Genomic DNA, 25,104 nt, shown 5'->3' on the forward strand with positions numbered 1-25,104 from the left:
GAAAGAGCAGTCGCAGGAACCAGAGAGCAGAGCGAGCAGCGAAGCTGGTTTTATTTTAAGAACTGGAATTAGAAGGCGGAAATAATGTGGCCAGAACTAGTCAGCGACCTGGCCCCTTTACACCCAGCATTGCCATGGCAACAGAGGCCAGGGGTCACCACAGGGGGTTGGGCGGATCAGGAAGGCGGCTCTCTCTACATCTCATCCTCGTTAACTCGATATGAAGGGGTGGGTCACGTTAATTGGGCAGTGACACACAGTACAACAGCTGACAAGGAGAGGGCGATGTGCTGAGCACGCTCACGAGGGCAACAAGTCAGCGGCACACACGGCGAGCCACGTGGCGCCACGGCCGTGCCTCGCACACTTTGTTTATCACTGTGCTCTGTTTGTAACCACAGCAGCACAAAGGCGCAACCAGTAAAACCAGTAAACTATCACTCGTACTTACAATCCACAAGACTTTCATCCAGGACACTGGGGCTCTGCTCAGCGAGGTTTGCACAAGATCCGGTTCTAGTTTAAAAAGCCTTTGTCCCGGGCTGCTCCGTATCCTGGGATCACAGCAAAGACGGGAGAAGCAGCCCGATGGGTGACGACGTTCAGTTACGAAGCCTCGGACACGAGCGAGTTTGTGTGGAGCCCCCTGTGGAGGGCGGAGGAGACTGCAGCTGTAGGGCTGGGTGAAACCTGCACAGAGCCTACATGTTTTATCTGACAGGTTTTACTCCCAACAAAACACAAAATATAATTCATGAAACAGACTGAGTCAGTCGGGGAAGCTGGGATGTGGTGTGTGTATAATCCAGAGGACTTTAATCCCAGAGAACGAGCTTCAGGTTCCCTGTGGGGACTGTGTTTGTTCCCTTGTTGGATTATTCTTGTTACACTTGTTTTTCCTGTTTGTGGAACAGACACAGTGCTGTGGAAAAGTCCTCTTTCACGATTTCTTAGTGTTTTGCATATTTGTTTCAGAATTAGCTTTGATATCAGACAAAGACAACCCGAGTAAATACGGGGATGATTTAAAGCACCAAACTTTATAAATGATGAATAAACTGTAAACACGTCTTTACTGAGTTGAGCTCCACACCAGCCTGATCGCTGTGAGACGAAGTGAAGCAGGCTGGAGATCAGTTCATGTCCTGAATTCAACGAGGATCCAGAACACACGGCGTGACCTCAAACACAGCGTCTGGATTCAGACTGTGGTGCACAGAGTGGGTCCTCCACAGTGACGTCATCACAAACACTGACTGCAGTCATTACAATGGTGAAGTTCAGGGGGCAGTTACTTTTGCACACAGGTGTGGATCACTTTGTCTCTGCATCATTTCCTCAGGTTATCTTTGTAAGCTGATAAATCTGCAGAAACTAAGAAATCATATTTTCCACACGACCCACAGAGACAAACATGAGCTGCTCAGACGCGTCCTGCAGGGAGAAGCCAGGCTTGTATTTCAGCTGTTTGGGGATTTTTAGGAGACGGGACTCGTGCATGATTTACTTTATGTTGTTCCTCATGTGATGTTTTCCTCCTTGGATAAACGAGCCTGCAGCCGGGACGTTTGTTGGCTCCTTGTTGCTGAAGCCTCGGTTGTTGAAGTCTTCAGGTCCCGAGTCTCGGCCCACTTCGTTACAGTCCAGTTCTGTCTCTATTTTTGGGCGTTGTTTCAACCGCCGCTGCTCATCAGCCCTCCCTAACCCTCAGCCTCTGCCCCCCCCGCGATGTCCGCTCACATTAGACTCACACACCGACACACAAACACACACTGCAGAGCGGTGGGATGGAAGGAAAGAGAGACGGAGACAGAAAGGAAGAGGAGGGTTCGCAGAGGGATGCGCTGACGACCTCTTCGGGTTTTTGACCCTCTCCTGGATCTGTTACTGTGCTCTGCTAATGTTTCTTCCTACGCAGACTTGGGCAAAAACACCAAACAGAATTGGAGCGCTGTTTCAGATGTTTGAACTGCAGCTGCAAACTTTTTTTCCTCCTCAGTGTTTTGCCATCTCTGACCGTAGAGCCTGAAAATGTTTGACTGCTGTTAATCAGACGCTCTCTCTCTCTCTCTTTTATCCCTTTCTCTCCATCCCCGCCTCTTCATCCTCCCGACTTTAAACACACGCGCACGCCGACCCCGACCCCGCGCACCCTCCAGAGTCCCGGTCTAGATGTCGATGAGAACGGTACGTTGGACCTGAGCGTGAGCAAGCGTCTTTGCAGCGGCGGCGTAGGCGACTCGGTGCTAACGCCCCTTGAGCCCATGTCCCCCCAGAGGCAGGCCGCCCTGCTGGGCTCCCGCTGCTACGGCATGGGGGACGCGGCAGACTGCTGGGACCTGCCCGTAGACTACACCAAGATCAAACACATAGATGAGGACGAGAAAGAGGTAAAGGGGTCACGGCCTAAAGGTCGCCGAGATCACGTCTGTCTCCATCTTTGAATGTTCGTGACGGATGAGTGACGCGCAGGAGGGTGAGGGAGGGGAGCGGCGGACCACAGGCGGCCGTGATGCTGCCGGTGATAATTACAAAGCAGGAGTGTGTCTCTGGAAGCTGATAGACCATACAGTTGGCATGCGTCACTTACGCTGTCTGCTCAGCGAAGCTCAGCCCAAATTATCTCCCTCCAAGCCATTGATTCAACACTCTGTCTCCAAGTCAAACATTTGCACTGCCGTCTGATCGTCTTCGAGGTTTCTTACCTCGCCGTCTGACTCGCTGTTATATTTGGAATCATTAGAAAGTCATATGAGGGGGATTTTTGAGGGAAACCTAATGAATCTGCATGTTAATTGATGTCAGCGCCGCCGTGCGTGGAGTTACCGTCTCTGTTTGCGTCGTGCTCGCTGCATGCTGGCTTTCTGTTTTTACATTTTGCTCCTCTCCAAAAATGAATTATGCAAAGTAGCACCTTGGGAGGGAATCGGAATAGCTCATCTCATCAAAGAACTGCAGGAAATCAATGCACCACTGCTGCGACGGGCGCATGCATGTACAGTACATGTGCCTCTTTTGCTGTGTGTGAATATTCATAAGAGTGTGTGTGTCTCTTTGGAAGTGTGTAGATGCTAGCCTACTTTCTGCATCTCCGAGTATGCCTGCGTCGTTCCCCCGCGTGGCCGCCTCGCAGCCTGCGCTCCCTTTAATTGGCGAAACTGGCTGGCCCGACCCAGCGTCGCGCACCCTGAGACAGCTTGAGTGCTGGATAATTTGGGCTGTATCTGGACCTGTCTCTTTATGGGCATTACTGTACATACTCTGCAAGCACTGAGGGAAGGAAAAGAGGATTTGCATCCACGGCACTGCAGACAAAGGCCCACAGAACGCAGGCTGCAGCGTGCTGGCGCTTCACCGCAGTGCCATCTAGTGGCCGAAAGCTGCATCATGAGGGGGCCGACTCCCTGAGTGTTCTCACCATGAATGTGTGCAAATGCATGAGGGAGGCAGTGCTTCCTCTCAGGGCTTACTTCCTGTCAGACTGACAGCGATGATCGTTCGACCCACACGTGACCACATCGAGCTCGTCCTACACTCACTTTGGTTTATTGTGTTTTATCAGACGTCTCCTACATTTTAAGATTTCACGCCCGCTGAGAGACGATCACGAGTTTATGAGAAGAGAGACGCTCGCGAGAACGAGTGCTTCAAAATGAATTCATATATTTGAAACTGCTCACGAAGGCTGTGATCACAAGTTTGTGCGAGAGTCTGTGAAGCTCAGAGCAAGTACGGAGGATCGAAACTGCCAAAACAAAGGAATAAAAAGACTTTTACATAAAAAATTATCCAAAATAAATACAGGAATTAAATAATTTATAAATATATAATTTATTGATATCTGTGTTTTTATTTGCTTCTTTAATTGTTTCCAGTTTATTTTCCAAGCACACAAAAAATTATAAAAACAATTTTGGCAGTTTGTGCCTCGAGGCTACGGAGGACAGGAACGGCCAAAATGAAAGAAATGCAATAAATATATTCATAATGTCAGTGAATATTTTATCAAATGTGAAAATCATTACCTTTGTTTTAATGTTCCTGTTTATTTAAAAGCACATGCATAAAGAAATGTAACAGCAAATAAATCCATAACTAAATATATAAAAACAGCACAGACACAAATAACAATGAAACATCATTAACTCTATTTAAATTATTCCATAATTATTGTACTTGTTTATTTACTTTATTTCTTATATTTAATTTCTTTTATGTGGCTTTAAATTATTTGTTTTGTCATGTTTCATTTATTTCTACGCAGATGTATTTAATGTTTTGGCTGCTGGATAAATGAAGTTTATCTAAAAATGTCTCGCATATTTATTATCGGAGCCGTTTATTTATTTCTGTATCTGTTTAAATTTCCGTACAGAAGTTTGTTCCATCATATTTGAAAATATGCAGCTGGAAAAGATGTCGATGTGATTTGAGGTGAACTGTTCCTTTAATGGAAAGATTGGATTTATTGAAAAGTGTAAAACCACTAAAAATCTTTTTTCCCCCCGTGTCTTCCTGCTCCACGCCCCCGTCCCACAGCCGGACGACCTCGACCCCTTCCACGACCTCCTGGACGACCGCTCCTACACCACAGACGTCAACATGCCGAGCCCCAAGCCCAAATTCCTCCAGTGCAAGGAGACGAAGAAGGACCTGATAACGTAAGCGCCCTCCCCCTCTTCCTCCTCCCACCTGACCCCACCTGCCTCTCCCCACTCGTGCTCTGCTTCCCCTCCACCTTGTTTCTTCCTCCATCCTCCTCTCGGCCTACCACCTCCCTTCCTCCTCCCCCCGTGCGGCGCTGCTGGCAGTGGCTTTGCTCTATGACTTTTATTTCCCAGCGTTGTCCGTGTGTCCACGCTGATCTCAGACCTGGTAAATCCTGCGCTGTGGTAGACGCTTTATGGACGCGGCAGCCGTCAGTGTGGAGATGTCAGGAGTGTGAAGCAGAGACAGTGAAGCTAAACTGGAAACAATGAAAACCGAACACACCAGAAACGACCCCCCTCCCCCGCTTTTTCTCTAATTTTCACTTTTCCTTCTCCTTCCCTTTGGGCTTATAAATCTGTCTATTTTTCCGGTGGCAGATGTCCCACACCGGGGTGTGATGGAAGTGGTCACTTGACGAGCAATTTCGCCTCACATCGAAGGTGTGACTTCCTTTTCTCCTGGTGGATTCTAAGTCTATTTCTCTTTATTGTTTTCAGCTTACCTCGACTATGCTGTCAGACACCTGTAGGCTCTCTCTCTCCCTCTCTCTCTCTGATCTGTTAGCCCTTTGACTATTTGACCGGTCACGCTGAAGCGGGGCTGAAATACGGAATAAGAAGAGACTAGAAATTAATTAAAGATCGGCTACATTTTCCTAAGCTAAACCCCGGGATGAAGCCATCCCTCGATGGGCCGTGCGTAAAGCCGTCTAAGCTGGTGTTATTCGGTTCTCCAGGCCTTTCCCACAGCGTGATGCAGACTAAGCATTCAGAGACGGCAGGTGGAAGCAGAAATGCTGAGTGTGGGACGTGTGTGCACGGAGCGAGCGAAGGCTCACGCTTTTGGATTCCCCACATCGAAACTCACGGCAAAGTTTCCGGAAACGCCCTTCAGCCCCGTTTGAGCCGAGCGCCGCACCCAACCTTTGGCCACGGGCGCAAATACTCAGAGGGTTAACGTTAAAGCTCAGCTCCCTGCACGTGCATCATGGCTTTATTACATTTCCTGGTTGATATCGTGTGTTTTCTGTGCATGCTTTGGAGCGGAGTGTGAGTGCAGGCTGCTTGTGTTGTGTTTCAGTAGTGGGAGTGTTGGAGTTTTCCCTCCCTGATCCTTGTGTGACTAACGCTCCACTGCTGTATTTTCCAGTCTCTCAGGTTGTCCTTTAGCTGACAAAAGCATTCGAAGCATGCTGGCCAACAACGCGCAAGAGCTCAAGTAAGGCGTGACATGATTCACTCACACGTTTGATTTGTATGTCGAGCTCACACAAATGTACGCGCTGCTGACGGAGAGGTTTGCAGGCAGGGCCTGAGTGAAAGAGATGAGGGGACTGAAGAGGTCCGAGTGGGAAAGACGTGCATGTGATTTAAATGTGAGGCCGTAACGACAGCAGCAGGAGCTCGGCGCATATTTTAGAGATTTTATGGCAAAAAAAGACGTAAATATTGTTAAAGAAGCCTCCGGATTAAGATCAGTAACGTCCTCACATCTGCACGCGGATCTGCTCTAACCCTCAAGGGATGATATTATATATGATATATCACCGGACGGTGAGCTGATCAGTGCTGAGTAACATCCCAGAATTTCACCTAAACTGCAGCTCGGACTTGTTGGCGGCTCAGTTACTACGGTAACCTCTCGGCAGCTGTGTTATCGGTCAGATGATGTGATTTAAAAAGCTGAGCACGGCCGTTATGAAAGGATGGGGATTGGCTGGCTCTTAGAGCCTCCGGTGGACGTTAGAGGAACTGCAGTTTCTGACACTGAAGCGCACGATCTGATAACCTCGTGTCGCTGTTGTTCCCACATCATCATAATAAATGTTGTTCCAGGTTCAACATCGCAAGTGACCAATCACATTGTTGTGACGTCATACTTTTGCAACTTTGGAAAAAATGCCTTAAAAAACAAAATCGGCTTGACTTGCGAGAAACCGCCTCTGTCCACCAATCCAGCAGTTAGAGTTCGTTGCATTTCAGGATACTGTTCTTTAATAAACGGTAAACATTGTACATATTGTCCTTGCAACACTGGAATTTCATAAATGAATGAATGAATCAGATCATCCGTCTTAAGCAGACCTTGCAGCTCTTTCCTTTAGATGAATGTGGCGCGTTGCAGCTGAGATGCCGTAGGCCCTGAGCCCTTTTTGTGTTTTGTGCCCCAGGTGCCCGACACCAGGGTGCGACGGTTCGGGACATATCACTGGCAACTACGCCTCACACAGAAGGTAAAGCACCGCCGCGCCGTGCACGTATTAATCCTGCAGATCGCTCTCCTCTCTGTAACGCTGTCATTTATCTACAGTCTTTCAGGGTGTCCGCGTGCCAGGAAAAGTGGGATAAAGATCATCCACAGCAAAGAGAACAAGGAGGACCAGGAGCCTATCAGGTGCAGTACAGACACTCATCATCTGTCTTCTGTCTCCCTGAAACGCCGTGATAACTCCTCCTCCTGGACCAGCTCTGCTCGCCACATATTTCCCGCGTGACACGTGATGTGATGAATGACTTTTAAATGATGCAAAGGAGCCGTGCACAGCTGTGCCGCTGCTCGCCTCCTGTAAGCAGGAGTCAGTATGAGCTCTGACAGGACGAATGTCCTCGGAGGGCAAAGTTTGTGCCGGAGTGTGAAGGAGAAAGTCGGAGAGCGCGGGTTGTGTGAGTTCACAGGAGGCTGGGGGAGGTTCTGCAGTCTCCTGCAGACACACACAGGTAGGAAAGACAAAGAGACGGAGGCAGAGAGATTGATTGACTTTAGCCGAATCCCGCGATGTGCTTCTCTGGCCTCAGCTCTGCAGCTGCATTGATTTCTCTGGTGGTGCAGAGCACAAACAATACTCCGACGCTCCTCATTCTGCCGGATTGCGAGGACAGTCGGCTCACGCTGACCGTGTTAGGATGCTCCGTGGTTACAGGGCGTGCCGAAAGAGGAAGACAAGCTGCTGCAAACAAGAGCGTCTTCCTGATTTATGCACACTTATCGGTGAGGCTCACTGAGACGGCATGATGGAGAGTTTATGTGAGGAATGAATGAAGGGGCGGGGAAACGAGATATGCCCCAGATTGGGGGGGTGCTGTAGATCTAATCAGATATTTCTCCTCAGAAAGAAACTAGTAAAGCAGCTCAGTCTGACAAGTTCAGACTGTCCTGCATGTGTGAGAGGACTGTCCCATCACTTCAGGGGAAGCTTTGGGCAGAACAGACAAAGATGAATGAAATAAATTCCTGTCAGTGCAGAAAGCCGGTGAACCTCCCTCTATCTGTTTTCCATGAGGCTGAACTAAAAGCAGACAGAACTGATACGTCCACGGCTTTAGCCGTAATCCGTTGTGCGTGCTTTGACATTTGGAATAATTTACTGCCTCGATGCATCTGATTAGCGCGGGTGTTGATGCACTGACACTGTTCCCCCCCCCGCGATAAGAGCCGCCACTGGGACAGCTTTAAAATAAGATGATCGTATCTTTGTTTAAATCAGAGCGAAAGCAAAGACGCAAAACAGAAAAATAACATCAGCTGTTCAGCAATTCACCGCTGAGGAAGCACGAGCTCCGGCTCACAGGTCACAGAGAGGACGTTATCTCCTGTATGATGAAAATGTGCTTTTTTCCCCCCCTCAGGTGTCCGGTCCCGGGATGTGACGGTCAGGGTCATGTGACAGGGAAGTACGCGTCCCACAGAAGCGCGTCCGGATGCCCCATCGCAGCCAAGAGGCAAAAGGACGGATACCTGAATGGCATTCAGTTCACGTGGAAGTCCGGGAAGACGGAGGGCATGTCCTGCCCGACGCCGGGCTGCGACGGCTCGGGTCACGTCAGCGGAAGCTTCCTGACGCATCGGAGGTGAGTCAGGGGTGTGTGGGCGGAGCTTTAAGGAGAAGAACGTGCATGAAAGTCCCTACATAAATGGATAAACACAGGCAGCACTGTGATGTGTTATTAGGCCGGTGCTGTCTGCAGGTCTGCAGTGTGGATGGAAACACAGTAAGCAGGCAGACAGGCGGGTCAGGCAGGGCTGCGTCCTACAGACAAAACATTAGGAGAACAGGACCAGATGGAGGCTTCAGACGATGGAAGAGCTGCACAGTCTGCAAACACAAAGCCCATTGAGCTGATTCAGGATGAACCGGACAGAAGGGGGACGGCCGAGCAACCTGTGGGAACTTCTGCCACAGACGAACACAGTTTCATCTCCACCGTAGGAAAAACAGCTCGACTGCTGAATGAGTCAAAAACTCAGCGGTCGAGCTTCCATGTGTGCAGAAAGAGCTCGCAGTGAATAAGCAAACATGTGTCAGGAGACAAGCGTAGATGGAGAGCTTATAGCCTGAGCGTCACTCACGGGGTTACATGTCTGACTGCAGGACGTTTTTAGCACTTCCTTTAGCTTTTGCATGGAAACCAATTACACTTATATGACATATACAGACAGCGCTGGAAGCTCTATGTCCAAACTCAGCTTCTGTTCGGTTCCAGTTCCAGTAGCTTTGTTTAAAGCGTATTGCACACCGCTACATGCTGCTCCCTTGTGGACATCTTACAGACAGTGCAGAAACTGCACGTTGCATATAATGATGCAATGAGCATCCTTGGTAGGACACCTACAGGGGGTCGTGTCAGTCAGATGTTTGTAGCTGTGGGTGTTTGGACGTTTGCACGGCTCTGCTAACAGGTTAGCAGCTCACAGATCGACAGTCTGAGGAAGCACCAGTTTGTGTATTTATTGATTTCTTTTATGTAATTGTGTATTTTATGTATATTATGGTTTTATGTCTTTAAAAATATTTTATCATTTTTTAAGGTTTATATGTTGTGTTGTTTTTTTTAACTATGGACGTAAATTCTGCCAATAAAGATTGATTGATTGATCGATTGATTGATTGACAGTATATTAAATATGTGCCGGGCTTCAGATGACAGCACTGTGGGCTGTAAACATGTTTATTTCTGGAGCCTCTGCTGGACGCTGCAGGAACTGCAGGCTGCTGCTTGGTTGAAGTTTGCCACACCAGCACGAGCGTCTCTTCTTTAGGAAGAACACACTGGGTCGGGGGAGGGGGGGGGGTTTGTGTTTTCCATCTGTGGAGAGCGTTGGCTCGCTCTGTGTGTGTCTGTGGCGCCCATCATATACTGAAACAATGCTTCCTGTTCTTGTCGCTGCCTCCAGTCTGTCAGGTTGTCCGCGTGCCACCTCCGCCATGAGGAAAGCCAGGCTCTCCGGAGTGGAAATGCTAACAATAAAGCAGCAGCGTGCCAGCAACGGTAACGGCAGCTACCACTCACACACACAATACAGCCAATCAGGAACACGGCCATGGAGCGATTTACTGAAGAGACTTCCAATTCCACATAATGGACCAATCAGGAGTGTGTGTGTGTGAGAGTGGGTGTGAATAATGAGGGGAGCCGAGGAACAGGGCTGGGTTTGCTGTAATGTGTCTGTGAGGTTGTTGAGTCTTAATTAGCTTAAACGAGCTGACGCGGTGTAGGTGGAGGCGGTCGCACGCCGAGCGTCCGGCACACTTTTTAATTATTCCACACAGAAGGTGCTCGTGTGATTGAGAGTCCCTCCTTGTGTGCAGGGCTGGAGCACGACGAGGAGATCAAACAGCTGGATGAAGAAATCAAAGACTTAAGTGAATCGAATTCACAAGTGGAAGCAGACATGATCAAACTCAGAACACAGGTGAGTCGCTTCCTGTCTGTACCGGGTGTGATTGTAAAGTTCTGCAGCTCCGCCCCTCAGAGCTCAAAAGCCAAACGTTGTTATGGAGATTATGAGGTCACGAGGCGGAGCTAAAAAGGTTCTGGGGAAGTGGATCAGCTCCTTGAGCACCTCCTCCTGTAATGCTGCCTCCAACTAAAGGTGTAATTTGAAGTGACAATCTAATAAGATTTACCTGCAAATACTTAGAGGTGGGTATGCTAGAATAAGGGGTGGCGATCATCTTGAAGTGAGGGGAACACATGTCAAAGTGGACATACGTCTCACGTAGCTCCTCCCCCTGCGTGTGCAGATATCAGTCAGCAAACCACTGAACTGGAGGCCAAATTAAAGAGAAGCAAAAGGCTCCCTCAGGCTGGACTGTTTAGGTGTCCTCACCAAATCCCGGCTTAACACCAACATTACACGCCTGATTAACGTTTAGCCTTCCCTTCAAGGTCGTCTCCTTGTGCACCCCTGGGCCTCCTACCTGTAGATCCTTCGCTGCAGCTTGAGCCTCAAACGTGCAGAAAGTAGCATGAATGCGTAAATGGTACTACGCCTCCTGTGGACATTGGGGGAATTGCGGCTTGTTTTTCAGCCCTGGAGGCTGTCGAGGTGGATTTGCAGAACTTTCTGGTCACACCTCGTATGAGCCGATCCTGCAGTGGTGCGTAGCTGCCCGTGACGCTGTGCACTAACTCTGCACCGTCCCTCTCTGCAGATCACAACAATGGAGTCCAACTTGAAGTCCATAGAAGAGGAAAACAAGGTGATTGAACAGCAAAATGAATCTCTCCTGCATGAGCTGGCCAACCTCAGCCAGTCACTGATTAACAGTTTAGCTAATGTCCAGCTCCCTCATATGGTAAGGGCCACCAGGAACGGCAAGCCAGCAAGTTGCAGATTAAAGCTGACCGTAGCATTATCTGTGTATTTAAGCTCAGCCCAATGTGCATGCTGCTTAGCCTGAAGTGTGGGACGCTGCTTGTCTCTCCAAACAGCGAAGGGGAGTGGTAGTTTCTCTCAGCGTCTCCATGAACTGAAATATTGAGGTTTTTGTCTTTTATTGTTAGTTTAATTGTTTAGGAGGAATTAAAGTGTACGTTTATATACATGTTCATCTGTTTGCTCTCAGTGATTAAAAAAGTGTTTCATGGTAATCACACTGCTCTCATATCCTTTTATTTAACGAACACGTTTCGCTGACAGAGGAACGAGTGAAACTGGAGCATTTTATAAAATCAACTTTTACATTTAAACATTTCCTCTGGTGAAAAATGTCCACAGCACTGCAGCAGAATCACCAATGAAAACCAGCTCGTGTTGTTTCTCAGTTAAATACTGCCATCTAGTGTTTGATTGTGAGACTGGTTTCTCAAAGGGATTTTAAAGGAGATTGTCCCTCTTTTCCTTCCAGAAACCACTGACGCACAAAGAGCCGCCTCTGAGGACTAACAGCTGCTTACAGATGCACCAGCAAGTAAGTGAGCAGCGATTCATGCACTCTGCTGCACTCTGCTGCACTCTGCTTCGTGTCTGACGCACTTCTGTTGTTATGGAAGCAAAGAAAAGTGATTAAACACCTTAATGTGACTCTTTATCAGCACTAAATCCTTAATGTTGGTTTCAGAAACATTTGGCTGCCGAGTTTGAACTGGTTGATTTGTCAGATATATGAACTCTAGCTTCCGGTGTCCGACTGAGATGCGCCGATGCGGCCGAACTGTTCTGGGGAAGAAACTCAATGATGAGTCACAGGTTGTGTCTGCCGGCACAGATTTTACTCCAAACCTGTCAGAGCACCGCGTCTCAGAGTTTAGGAAGTCTGAAACAGTCTGTCTCTCAGCCATGTGAGCTACAACAATGGACGAGTCTCCCGAACAGCTTTTTCCATCATGAAAGAAACATCTGAAAGGACTCACAAAGTCTCCCGCTAATCTTTGAGCTGTTCATTTATTAAACCACAGAGCTTTCATTCTCATGTGACGGACTTACAGGAAAAGTTCCTGCAGAGACCGGTCCCGAGTTTCTCTGAATTCTCACTGGACACAGACTTTGGAGGAACCAGTGTTGGACTCCACCATCATCAACAGCCCGCAGGAGGATTTGGGACCTCTGCCACCTCTCGACCTCAGCGTCACCTGATCCTCGTGATGCTGACGCGAGGAGATGATGTCATTAAAGCATGAGTGCAGACGCTAAACTGACTGAGAGCTTCATCCAGTGATGTGTCCTGCAACGCAACGATGACAAGGTTGACGTCTTCATGCTGTCATGCTTTACAAAGAACAGGAAGTTACAGCACTGTGCAAAAGTCTTGGGCCACCACTTATTGTTTATGAGAGCAGGACTCTTGTCATTTTTGAAGTGCTCATGAGCAACAGTTCTGCTTTCTGAAGCGTTTTCTTTGAGTTCAGTCCTTCTGCCCAATCATCATCATTAACTAACACTGACCTAACTTTGTTACCAGCAGCCTGTCACACAAACACTTGTTCCTGTTTCTTTAGCCGACTCTAAAACAGTATTTTTGTACCAACAAGGTGATTCCTAAAGAGCAGTTAGCTGATGATCCGTCTTTAAGAACGAGAGGAACAAGCAGAAACCTGACAGAGGGCCTGAGAGATGATCTGGATTGATCAGACATGATCTCAGTGAGAAACGACTGTCAGGAAGCCAGTCTGAATGAAGGGAAAGGCTAAGGTATGAACATGACATAAGAACTGGACCGAAGAGCAGAGGAACAGGTCTGACGGAGAGCTGGATCCACATCCTGGTCCGTATGTACGAGGAGGTCCAGCAGTGAGCGTGTGCAGCTGTCTGTGATGCGTTGAGTGGTTTTGGCATTTCTTTGCTTCCGTACTTCACGTGTCCGTGTTCCTTCTGTTTGTGCTCATGTACCAGTGATGCTTTAGCACAGGGGTGGGGAGCTCCAGGTTCTGTAGGTTTTAGATGTGTCCTGGTTTAAATGGATAAAGGACCTCCTCAGCATGTCCTGAAGTTCTCCAGAGGCCTGGTGATGGTGTGCTGACCCAGGGTGAGATTAAAACCTGCAGGACTCCGGCCCTTGAGTTAACAGCGTTTTACTCTAACATGGAGTTTGTAGTGATTGATGATTTTTTGCCTCTGACGGTGTCCATGTGGTGCTTTTTGTTTTCCTGCAGGAGCCAATCAGCGAGCAGAACTTTGACGCCTACGTCACCACTCTGACGGACATGTACACAAACCAGGAGCAGTACCAGAGCCCCGAGAACAAAGCACTGTTGGAAAACATCAAGCAAGCCGTCCAAGGGATCCAGGTGTAATCAACCAATCAGCAAAGGGAGACTTTTTGTTCCCGCCGCAGGTGTGGGCGGCGAATCAGAATCCACGTACAAACAGGCAGCGATGGTTTGATCTCCTCGGTCCGGCGCACTAAAGTGTTATATATTCTAAATTCTGTTCTCTGAAAAAATTGCGAGGCTCTAAGTGTAGGAAGAGCTTTTCGTTCTCTCTTTTCTTTCTGGGTCTCGCTGTGAGGGAGAGAATCGGTTTTTGAGGACATTCACATTTTGTACGTTTTCATATGAGCTCACATAGTGTCATGTATGTTTCTAGCTGCTCATGTATGCACATTTTTAGTGTATATTTCTGAACAGTAAGCTAACGCTAACGGAACGTGAGCTCTTTTTAACGCGTGGCCACGAAGCATTCGAGATGGAAAAAAAGGTGGACGGTGGAAGCGAAACGCAGCGATGGAGGAGGATTTTTCTCCTGTGGATGATTCTGGACTTTTCAATGTTTTTTTCTTCCTCCTTCTTCTTCTTCGTCTTCTTCTTCTTCTTGCGTGTAGATTGTTCCAGAACAAGAACTGGCTTTGCGGATCGCTTTATTTTCTGCCAATGCTCGAGAAAAGTTTGTGCTTTGTTTTAAAGAAAAGACGTGCAGCTGCAGGTGGGGGCATTTTTAAAATCGGTGCTGTAAACGAACCCGGAGAGGAAACTGACCTGATGTTTGTATGAATGTATGTATGAACAGTTCTATTGGAAACATCATTACACGGAAACCCGATGGTGGAAATCCCGTTACCTAGGAGAGCCAATTGAGTCCTAGGGGAACGCGTCATGTTCACATGCTCATCGTTAATTAGTAGAAAAGACCTACAGAGAGCTCTCTGCTATCAAATCTGCTCAATTTGGAGACTCGTGTGGGAAACGTCTCTGCAATATCAGAACTATGGTTTCTAGCAGGGAGGCGATGCAATCTGCAAAGGAAAAACGTTGGTTGGGTATATGCAATCTCTTGTTTATAAGCATAGCGGGGTAACAGGAATCTTTTTAATATAGCCTGTAATGTAAAATATTGATTTTTATACAAATCTTTTAATACAAAAAGTCTTTTTAAAAAAGGAGGAGGGAACCTGGACGTGGAGTTTTAGGAGCAGAAGTATATGAGTTCCACTTTTTTTCTGTACGACTTTGCACAGGGACACCTTCGTTTCCATGTTTTGATGTTCTTACAGAAGCTAAAAGCAGTACCCGAGAGCCTGAAGCGAGGGTTTCCGAGGGTTTTGTAAAGAGTATTTATAGAGTATGACAGCGGGACTTACAGGGTCACTGTCCCCACTTATGTGCCAGTAGACTATTTGCACTTGTCCTTGAAGATATTATCCTTACGTACGGCGGCGTGCAATTTCCCAGGTGACCTCTCTGGCACACGATCGGATTTCGTACCACTGAGAGAGGAAGAACAGGGACTTGGTTCAAACCATAGCAGTTAGCTGTAGGCTACTATCGAGTGTAAAAACATTCAGCCATTTTTGCTCTGTTTTAGGAAGATGAAGTTATCCCCCGCAGCACTTTATATCTAATCACTGTACAAATGGTTAAATAGTCAATCAGTTCGAGGTTTGAATAAAAAATAATGGGGCCACGCCGCTGTGCGCGCCCCTCCCTTCTCCTAGTCGTCCTAGTCGTTAGCGCTCACGTTCAGGATTTGCCTTCTCGAGAGCGAATGCCAACGGTGCTCGTCGTCGTTCACCTGACCGAATCTCATCTATTGTACTTTACCGTCCTCTCTCGGGACTCTGCTTCCCATCATCCATGACTGCGTACGCCTTTTTCCACAGCATCGTGTCTGCAGCTTTTTGCCAATATAGTAACGCTTCAGTAGAGTAATAGCTAGTACCAGTTTTTGAATTAATTCTCATTACCAGTGAACATGGAGGAGGGACTTTAAAGCACAAACCGGCTGCTCATCTGACGTTGGGACATAAATAACAAGCCTGAAAAAGAGTATCTGTGACTATCTATAGGGAACGCAAAGAGGTCGTCGCATATTTAGAACCTTTCATAGAAACTATTGTGAATTCATCAGAGTTTATTATTTAGTCGGAGCCAGCTGATTTAGTTGGAGGTTGAGTTCAGTGACCATCAACAAAGACAGGATTTTGTATAAACTATTGTGCTCTCTGTGGAACTGAAGTTTGATTTATTTTTGTACTACACAGCATGGATTTGTTGACATTTTAATTTTGCTATAAATGTGTGAGATCACAAGTTGCTGTGATATTTCATTTATAAATTGTGAACTTTGTACAATTTTTGTCATGCTGGATGTTGACACATCTTAAACTCAGAATAAAGACAAATGTGTTGCCAGAGACCTGGAAACTATTTCTTTGTGTTCTTCGTGTGACGCTGCAGCACTTCGACGGGTTACAGCTCGCGACGGGCGTCAGGAAATGATGTCGTAAACTTTATGAATAAAGTTGAATCATCTCCTGTGTGTTTTCACCACAGGTTGTTGTTTTTGTTTCTAGACCATATCTGGACACGCTAGCTTCACACAGACACACATACCTGCTAATCAGTGCTCAGTAACATCCATCCATCCATCTTCATCCGCTTTATCTGGGGCCGGGTCGCGGAGGCAGCAGCCCAAGCAGAGAAGCCCAGACCGTCCTACTCCCCAGCCACCTCCTCCAGTTTATCCAGGGGAACACCAAGGCGTTCCCAGACCAGCCGAGAGATATAATCTCTCCAGCGTGTCCTGGGTCTGCCCCGGGGCCTGGAACACCTCACCTAGGAGGCATCCTTGTCAGATGCCCGAACCACCTCAGCTGGCTCCTTTCGATGTGGAGCAGCAGCAGCTCTACTCTGAGCCCTTCCCGGATGGCTGAACTTCTCACCCTATCCCTAAGGGAGAGGCCAGCCACCCTTTGGAGGAAGCTCATTTCTGCCGCTCGTTCTTTCACTACCCACAGCTCGTGGCCATAGGTGAGGGTAGGGATGTAGATCAACCGGTAAATTGAGAGCTTCGCTTTTACGCTCAGCTCCCTCTTCTCCACGACGGACCGGTGCAGCGTCCGTTTGGAGGTGCTGATCTTCATTCCCGCTGCTTCACACTCTGCTGCAAACCGTTCCAGTGTGAGCTGGAGGCCCTCACCCAATGAAGCCAACAGAACCACATCATCCGCGAAAAGCAGAGAAGAGATTCTGAGGCCACCTAAGTGAAAGCCCTCCGCAACTTGGCTGGGTACTCTGAACTGCCACTCGGCGCATAAGCGCAGATGACAGTCAGGACCCGTTCCCCGACCCTAAGGCGCAGGGAACAAACCCTCTCATTCACCGGGAAGAACCCCAACGTACCGGCAGCAAGCCGAGGGGATATTAGAATACCCACCCCAGCCCGCCGCCTCTCACCAGGGGCAACTCCAGACTGAGACAGAGTCCAGCCCCTCTCCAGGAGACTGGTTCCAGAGCCCAAGCCATGCGTAGAGGTGAGCCCGACTGTATCTAGCCGGAACCTCTCAACCTCACGCACTAACTCAGGCTCCTTCCCCACCAGAGAGGTGACATTCCATGGTCAGTAACATCCAATTAAAATCCAAGAATGTCACCAAAGCTGAAACTGAGACCTCATGAATGGTCTGTTAGTACAGTGACCTCACAGCAGCCGTGTTATTGGTCAGATGATGTCATTAAAAATGCGCTGAAAGGCTCCAACAACACAAACACGTTCAAGAGGTCCAGTTCAGGGACTCCAGTTAGCTCAGGTGAAACCTAACAGAGAGCTGCTTGTTTCTCTGTCCACCTGTCAGTCAGAAGCCACACCCCTAATAATGCAAACAGGTAGGTTATAACAGTCTCCCCCCCATACAGGTGTTATGAAGTGGAAATTATCTGTAGGTACCAAAGCAATGTGTTTAAGTTTTAACATGGGAGTCTGTGTGGACCGACTCACTGTCGGCTTCGTTGTTCAGGTTTATTTCAGCTGTGTTTTATTGATATAACACCGGCTCATATCAGCTATCGTCTGAGAATGCTTTATCTTGTGAGATGACCCCAACAATCTGAGCAGCACTTGGCAACAGTGGGAAAGAAGAACTCCCTTTTAACAGGAAGTGACTTCCGACAGAAGCAGACGTATGCTTTGGTGTGTAACCACAGTGAAAAGATGTGAGACAGGTGCATCATGGGAAGTCCCCAGCAGCCTGAGCTTGTAGCATCGCAGCTAGTTCAAACGTATTTCCAGTACAAACTAGAAGGTGGTTCCACAGAAGAGGGGCCTGAAAACTGAAGGCTCTGCCTCCCATTCTACTTTTAAATACTCTAGGAACAACAAGTAGGCCTGCAGTGTGAGAGCGAAGTGCTCCAATAGGGTGATATGGTACTACAAGGTCATTAAGATAAGGCGACCCCTCCTCTGAGGGGGCAGTCCAACCAGCTAAATATAGTGTTTACTCTATTATTTTATACTTTATGCTCTACCTCATGAATCTCCATTTTTTACCTACCCTAACTTTCATGCTTGTTTTTTTTTCTTATTTATCTTATGTCTAAATTTTATTTATGTATTTTTATATTGTACTGTTTCTACTGTTCTGTGCTATTGTAAGGTGACCTTGAGGGTCTTAAAGGTGCTATAAATAAAATGGATTAATATTATTATTTAGCGTAAATAATCATAACGTTTATCTTTGAATTTTAACATTTGTTTAGTAATATGTATGTTTGTTTTTGAACAGTCCCCTTTTTACTACACTGTAATGTGTAAATATTGCATTGATTTATTGCTAAATTTCAGCTGCTGGCCACACCCACCTGTCTGGGGTGTACCTCACCTGTTGCCCTATGATAGCTAAGACAGGCCCCCATGACTCTGAGCTGGGGCAGAAGAAGTGATGGATGGATGATATCCATACTACGGGCTACTTTAGGACCTTGATTTGATAGTTTGAGGTAGCATGATCACATGACAGTTATTACTGTTAGACATACTTTTAGGAAACTATCTCTTTTTTTTGTTGTTGTTTTTTGACCATCACGTATCCAGGTGAATCATTCATGCAGTAATTTTGCCTTTTATTACTACTTACCTGCTGAGGAGCCAGCTGAGTTGGGTCAGGTGTTCTGGTGTGACCCACCAGGAGGAGGACCCGGGGTCGACCCAGGACAGACACCTGACTGTTCCCCCCGATAAGTTTGGTTGGGAGAGGGAGGTCTGGGCTTCTGCGCTTCATCTGCTTCCCAAAGACTTGACCCTGGATAAGTGGAGATGGGTGGATGGATAATTTGGCTCCTGTGCTCCTGTCAGCCTGCAGCTGACAGTGAGGGCTGTTTCAAACTGTCACAGTAAATTGAGTTTCATTGTTTCACATTAGCTGCAGGCTAATAGCTCCACCTGACAGTTCGGACTGGATAAGACTGGCTGCCCCTCAGAAACATAAAGTGTGATTGTCAGGCTGGTGGGGCTTCTTTACTGGAGATAAACATGTTAGCAGAAAGGATCAGAAGTCTGATGTGGAACTCAGCTGTCTTCAGTGTTTCATCTTTGCAGTTGAAACCTGATCAGTGTTTCTGGACTCACAGACACGTTTGTTTTAATGTTTGATGGGAAGTTCACGGAGCCCGGAGAAACCATGCTCCTGCTGCGAGGTTATTCTAGAGACTGAAACTGGACTGGAACTAAACCGAGGCGTTTCACTTCAAGGGAAATAAAAAGCAAAGGAAACTTTTGAAACAAAAAAGAGGAAATTCAAACGCAAGCTATCGATTTTCTAGAAATAAAGGTCTGATGTTGCTGTGAAGTCGTGCCACCACATCCTTCATGGCTCGTGTCTCCGAGTCTCTGAACTCTGGGAGCGACGGCCCTGCGGTTTGTTGCTGCTGTAAGTGAAGCTGGTCTGGGAGTTCTTCTCCAGCTCCTTGGCCAGGTTGGAGCTGGTGGCGACACTGTGCTTGTAACCAAACTGTGGAAATAATGATTGGTCATGTTTTAGCCAAACTCTGGGTTTAGTTAAAAAGTGGGCAGACAGAAGGCATGATGGGACGAGTCAAGGAAAAAATGATACTGTAGGTACATTTACGAGGTGCATGAGCAATTCTAAGTTACCCTTAACTTCAGGTGTTTTACAGGAAAAGAGACACAAATTCTTCTGTAACAGGTTTTAGGTACTCTGTAATTTCCTGGTAATTTAACCAAAAAAACAACAACATATCATATGTATGCTGTACTTTTTTCATCACAGGGCTTATTATGAAGCATCTGAACCTTGTCTAACTTCTGGGTATTTTACAGGTAAGGAGACGCAAAGCAGTAAAATTACTTACACTATAATTTGTGTCTCCTTGGCTGGAAACCACAGAAAAGATAGTACTACATAAAATTACTTATACACTTAAATCACAGTATTTCTTTGTTTCCTGTACAAACCTGAACTATACCTCCTTTTTCTAGTGCACACTTGTTAAAGTATTTGTTGGTAAATATAATTATACTGTCATTTCAGATGAAATAAGTTGACGTTTTAATTACAGGGGAAGTACGCCCTCAGTCGCAGGCTTTAAGGTCCTGAAGGACCCTCCACGTCGTCTTCTTACTGTGGAATTTTGTTTGAGTTGCCACTAAATAAGAAACGAAGAATGAAGGACAGTAAAACTGAAACTAATAAAAACGGAACAGAAAAAACACTGATTAGAAAGAAAAGTAATAAAGCTGTTCGGCTGTAGGAGCACAGAGATCACTGCACAGACACTGAGCTCATTATTAGGAACTTTAGTCACGTTTAATATGAACATGCATAATTTGGAAGAGCGGATTTATGAGTGGAAATCAGAAAATAATTAATATTAGCTCAATAAAAACACATTTAAAACACCCGTAATAATAACTGAAGATAGTGACGTCATTACTTGCTGGTATGTGCTGTAATTCGTGAATTTTCCAGCAGATGTCAACAAAGCCAAACGTTTAACCTGTGGCTGCTTCACTGTGCCGATAACACAAAGATGAATAGAAATAATGGAAATGACATGAATGTGTCGTTTATGGTTGACAGAGCGGGTGTCCACTAACTGTGGACAGATTCAACGCCATATTTTCAATCATAACTATAATTAATATCATAAAATAAAATGTTCCTTTACCATCATCATCATTTCAGCCTCGGGAGTGGACGTCCCAGTTCAAACCAGGAAGAAAAACCCTGAGAGCCCGTCTGACTCTACAGGCCTCAGTCAGCAGGTTAAAGGTCAAAGTTCATGACAGCACAATGAGAAAAACTGACCCTGCAGGAGAACGCCTTTTCCTTTAATAAGAACATGGCAGCACAGCCTGGGTTTGCAAAGCTGCACCAGAACAACATCCTTTGGACTGATGAGACCCGAGTGGAGACTTTTGTCCAGAAGATCAGCAGCAGAGAAGTGTAGACAACACCTGACCTGCTGCCTTGTTGTTCGTGTTTCCTCTGCAGCTCTGTGTGTGCATGTTGTACAAATACAGTTATGATTATGAATGACTGTCTCCACATGCTGAAGTCTTTTCGTGCACACAGTGTTGGTTTAAAAAGTTACTACAATATAAAAGTTGCTGGAACATAAAAGTTACTACAAAAGAAAAGTTACTACAAAATAAAAGTTGCTGGAACATAAAAGTTGCTACAATATAAAAGTTGCTACAACAGAAGTTGCAGGGATGTTGGAGCTGTGAGCTCGCTGAGCGATGGTACTGCTGCATATGATCTCCTTTAGAAGAAAGCGGGAGGACTGTGTGTGTATCCGGCTGTAAACATGTTTGTTTCTGCTGTGAAGTTCTAACATGCGAGTGCACGGGGCGGACTCCCTGCTGCCCCTGCCGGTGGGCAGAGAAACTGCAGCTTTGTCCTGCTCAGAATCATTGGTCGGTGAAACTTCAGAAAGTTTCCTTCATTGTTTCAGGAGCTCCGCTCAGAGAAGGACAGCCGGGCTGCGAGCTTCCAGCCTGCGTGTGTGTGTGTGCTGCCTCTCCTCCTCCTCTCTGAGTGTGTGTCTGTGTGTGTGAGGGGGCAGCTGGTCGCTCGGCTCTGCTCGGTTAGAAATGGCGCTGCGGGCTGCGCTGCTCTCCTCTCTGCTGCTGCTCTGCGCGGTTCGGCGGTTCGGCCTGTGCTGTCCGAGCCGCTGCCTGTGTTTCCGGACCACGGTGAGATGTATGCATCTGAACCTGGAGACGGTGCCGGCGGTCTCTCCGCAGACCACCATCCTGTGAGTACTTTCTCCCGGCGGAGAGCGGCTCGATCCGCAAGCCTGCGGAGGGGGAGGCCCGAGACACGGTCCGAGTTAGTGTTAGTGAGGGTGGAGGGGGACGTGTGCACACCGAGCCGTGCTGCTGCAGGTTCTGGGGATCAGAGAGTGCAGGAGAGGCGCTTTTAGGGTCTCCGAGCTGGAGAAGAGGAAATCTTTCAGGACACCGCAGGCTGAGCTCAGGAGGAATCCGATGGATCCACCTTAAAAGTCGATCTGTGAGGTCACAGGAAGCCTGCAGGTCTTTGAAAGAGGTCCAACCAAGCTGGTATGAAGCTGAAGTTAGATTCTGGGGCTTGTGTCCCCCTAAACTGTCCCAGCTGGTGTTTTAGGGACACATCAGCAGATCCTGGTGTTGCTTTTTGCTTCTTGTGTGTTTGCATTTGTACACCGGAGCCAATCAGGGGTCTCGCACCGTTTGTGTTCTTCATATTTGTCCCAGCGACGTTTCCAAAAACTGCAGTTATGTGATTTATAGTTTTTCTGAGTAGAACAGCTCTGACGCTTTGTTCACTGTAAATATAAAATAAATATGAGAAAGATAAACACAGTGAGGGTGGGGGTCAGCTGATGTCCGGGTGGGTGTGGTCGTTTTCTAGCTGTGACGTCAAAGATCTTTGCTTCAGTTTTTTATTGAAAATGTAAATATGTGAGTTATAGATGTGATTATTCTGCTGTGCTTTCATTCTGGGCTTTGTTGAGGCCTGAGCTCGTATCTGACGCTGAGCCCGACCTTCAGGCCGGGTAGGAAGGTTTGGGTCAGAGTATTGGGCTAAAAAGTCCTCTGGGGGGGGCGTTCCCTCCCCAGCTGTTCCCTGCCCAGCTGTTCCCTGCCCAGCTGTTCTGTGACAGTTCAGTTCTTCCTTGTTTATTGTTTATTGATTGTTTATTTATTTGTTTATAATCATGGTCTCTGCATGCACCTGAATCAGACGTTTTGCCATACCGAGCAGCTCCTCGCTGTTCGGTTGAGGACAGCCGTCCCTCAGCCCGAGTGTGGAGAAGAAGAGCCACGCTGGAAGCAGACTGCACATCGGGAGCACGGACGTTTTTCCACGCTCTGACGGCCATTGTGACCGGGCATCAGGAAACAGGTGGTCTCAGAATCTCTGCATCAAGCACGACTGTCTTACAGCCTCAGCAAGGAGCACAACATCTGATGGAGCGTCCGAGGAGAAGAAACCACAGAAGAAGGATGGAGAGGGCGGAGAGACAAAGACTTGAGAGAGTTTCAGCGAGCGAGGGGGCGCAAACTCTCCCTCTGCTTTTAAAACGGAAGCCTCGCCTCGCACATCTGGATCTGCTCGCTTTGGCGTGTTTGGAGGAGAACCACTGATGCTGTCACGATGCTGCGTCTGCGTGCGGCGCCTCGTGGCGTTTCAGAGACACGTTAGAGCGGCGAGGATGAGTAAAAGAAAGATGAAGACGATTGTGAGCGGCAGCGCTGCTGCCCTTCCTCGTGTTGGCTCGTTTCTCCACAGTGAGCTCTGACCCTGTGGCGGGCCTCGTCAGCACCGACTCCCAGCCTGGGTCAGCTGACCTCTCCCAAACCGAGGCCCTCACGCCCACAGCGTCCTCGCCGTGGCGTAGTGCGTCTCAGTGACCTCCCCTTCCTTCTCTGATTGTCTTTGGAACTTTTTGTTGTTCATGTTTTTCTTCCTCTGCCATGAAAGGACGGAAATTCTCCGGCATGCGCTGGTCAGCATGTCATAGCGGCTCGGCTCAGCGGGAGAACACACAGCTCCACATCTGTCCGTCCCAAACATGTGGCCCCTTTGTCTTTAAGCGGGCACGTCATACGCCGCACTATAAATAGCTTCATCCAGGACAAAGGGGGCAACTCAGCCAGGCGTGCCAGAATTAGCCGTTCCCTGCCCGTCAGCCCTCGGCGGCGGCGCTGCCCACATACCCCAGAGGAGGATGGAGGAGGATGTGTGTGGCCACAGATGAAAGGCCTGTTCAAGCGCTGATCTCAGCCTGCTGGTCGAGGTGTAAATGCATCTTCAATGCTCAGCACCGGTCATCGTCACCGCTGCGTGTGAGGCGACGAGCCCTTCATCTGAAACTCTTTCACAGTTTCTACCGTGAGCTGTGAGGTGGTTTCAGGACGAGCTCGCAGCTGCTGCAGATTCTTTCTGACCTCCGTCTGTGGCTCCACAGGAACGGCCCCCGAGTCCAGCTGGCGGCGTGCCGTGGGAGGAATTTAAAGTGATAATATCACAGAGGTGGGAGATGATGCTTCACGTCAGCCCGTGTCTGTCCTGCTAAACCTTTACTACCTTGGTATTACAGCTCTGTTCAGATATTTGTGATTAGTCGAAACAGCACACGTGCTGTTCACGTGTTTATGTGAGTGACTGTTAGAGATGATGTCGCTCTCCACGAGCTCCTCCCAGCACCGATTGGTCTGCTTGGTGTGAAGGTGTGGGCTCAGCTGGAGGATGATGATGTTAGAGTCACAGAAGCTGAAGTTGATGATGTCATGTAAATATCAGGCAGAGCTGACTTTGTTTGTTTAGGCCCGCCTGATTCGATGATGTCACAGCCACGTCAGAGCGTGCAGCGCTGTTTTTTGCATACTTGTCACATTTAAATGTTAATATTAGACAAAGATAACTGAGATAAATACAAAGTGCTGATTTCCTTTATGAAGAGGAAAGATGATCTCTGTGTGAAATGTCTTGTTGAATCTGGGTCACGACACAAAGACCGTCCTGGTTTTGTGCCCGCAGCGTTCCTGTTTGGCTCTCGGGCCTCCACACATGGAGGTTTGTGTGTATTTGTCAGCTGTGTCCTCTGTGGACGCCTGTTTGAGACTCACGGTCTCTGCACATCTTCTCAGGGATTTGCAGCAGTGGGACAAATGGTCCTGTTTTGCCAACATGGGGTATAAACTGGTTGTTTTCGGTATTAGTGGCTCACACAGGGATGTGCGCTGTGAGTCAGCTCGGCGTGCATTCGTGTCACGGGGCTGAGACACTGGTAGTGTCCTCTCCCCAAACGGCCCGATATCTGCCTGCGTGACGGGCAGCGGCGCGGCCGCTGGAATGTGCTGTAGTCAGGGTTTGTGGGGCTCGGTGTCGGCAGCACAGTGGAATGCAGAGCCAGAAATCCCCACAGCTTTGCTCGCTCAGGCCGACCGGCC

The 25,104-nt window shown here is 47.8% G+C and overlaps 2 protein-coding genes across 11 annotated transcripts in view; both read left to right on the plus strand.

Moving 5' to 3' along the window:
* The window catches only part of myt1lb (myelin transcription factor 1-like, b), a 106,327-nt gene extending 90,265 nt beyond the window's left edge, over positions 1-16,062 (plus strand). For 4 of the 9 annotated variants that reach the window (XM_086275955.1, XM_086275953.1, XM_086275957.1 and 1 more), the window contains 12 exons: positions 2,160-2,390; positions 4,540-4,661; positions 5,088-5,150; positions 5,860-5,928; positions 6,881-6,943; positions 7,021-7,104; positions 8,337-8,558; positions 9,883-9,977; positions 10,298-10,401; positions 11,144-11,287; positions 11,840-11,902; positions 13,584-16,062. In XM_086275955.1, coding sequence (XP_086132081.1) covers positions 2,160-2,390; positions 4,540-4,661; positions 5,088-5,150; positions 5,860-5,928; positions 6,881-6,943; positions 7,021-7,104; positions 8,337-8,558; positions 9,883-9,977; positions 10,298-10,401; positions 11,144-11,287; positions 11,840-11,902; positions 13,584-13,724 — 1,401 coding nt within the window. In that variant the 3' untranslated portion in view covers positions 13,725-16,062. The remainder of the gene's footprint in view (positions 1-2,159; positions 2,391-4,539; positions 4,662-5,087; positions 5,151-5,859; positions 5,929-6,880; positions 6,944-7,020; positions 7,105-8,336; positions 8,559-9,882; positions 9,978-10,297; positions 10,402-11,143; positions 11,288-11,839; positions 11,903-13,583) is intronic. The other 5 variants (XM_086275958.1, XM_086275960.1, XM_086275956.1 and 2 more) reach the window with 5 other exon arrangements.
* Positions 16,063-21,539: 5,477 nt separating this feature from the next.
* Positions 21,540-25,104, plus strand: part of pxdn (peroxidasin) — a 35,353-nt gene continuing 31,788 nt past the window's right edge. For both annotated transcript variants that reach the window (XM_086273698.1, XM_086273699.1), the window contains exon 1: positions 21,540-21,920. In XM_086273698.1, the coding sequence (XP_086129824.1) occupies positions 21,757-21,920 (164 nt within the window). In that variant the 5' untranslated portion in view covers positions 21,540-21,756. The remainder of the gene's footprint in view (positions 21,921-25,104) is intronic.

This window comes from Aulonocara sp. 'chitande type north' Nkhata Bay, linkage group LG19 (genome assembly GCF_057382095.1).
Source record: "Aulonocara sp. 'chitande type north' Nkhata Bay isolate Kocher_YH1m ecotype deep benthic linkage group LG19, A_spYH_male_GT1.1, whole genome shotgun sequence".
NCBI classification, from domain to species: domain Eukaryota; kingdom Metazoa; phylum Chordata; class Actinopteri; order Cichliformes; family Cichlidae; genus Aulonocara; species Aulonocara sp. 'chitande type north' Nkhata Bay.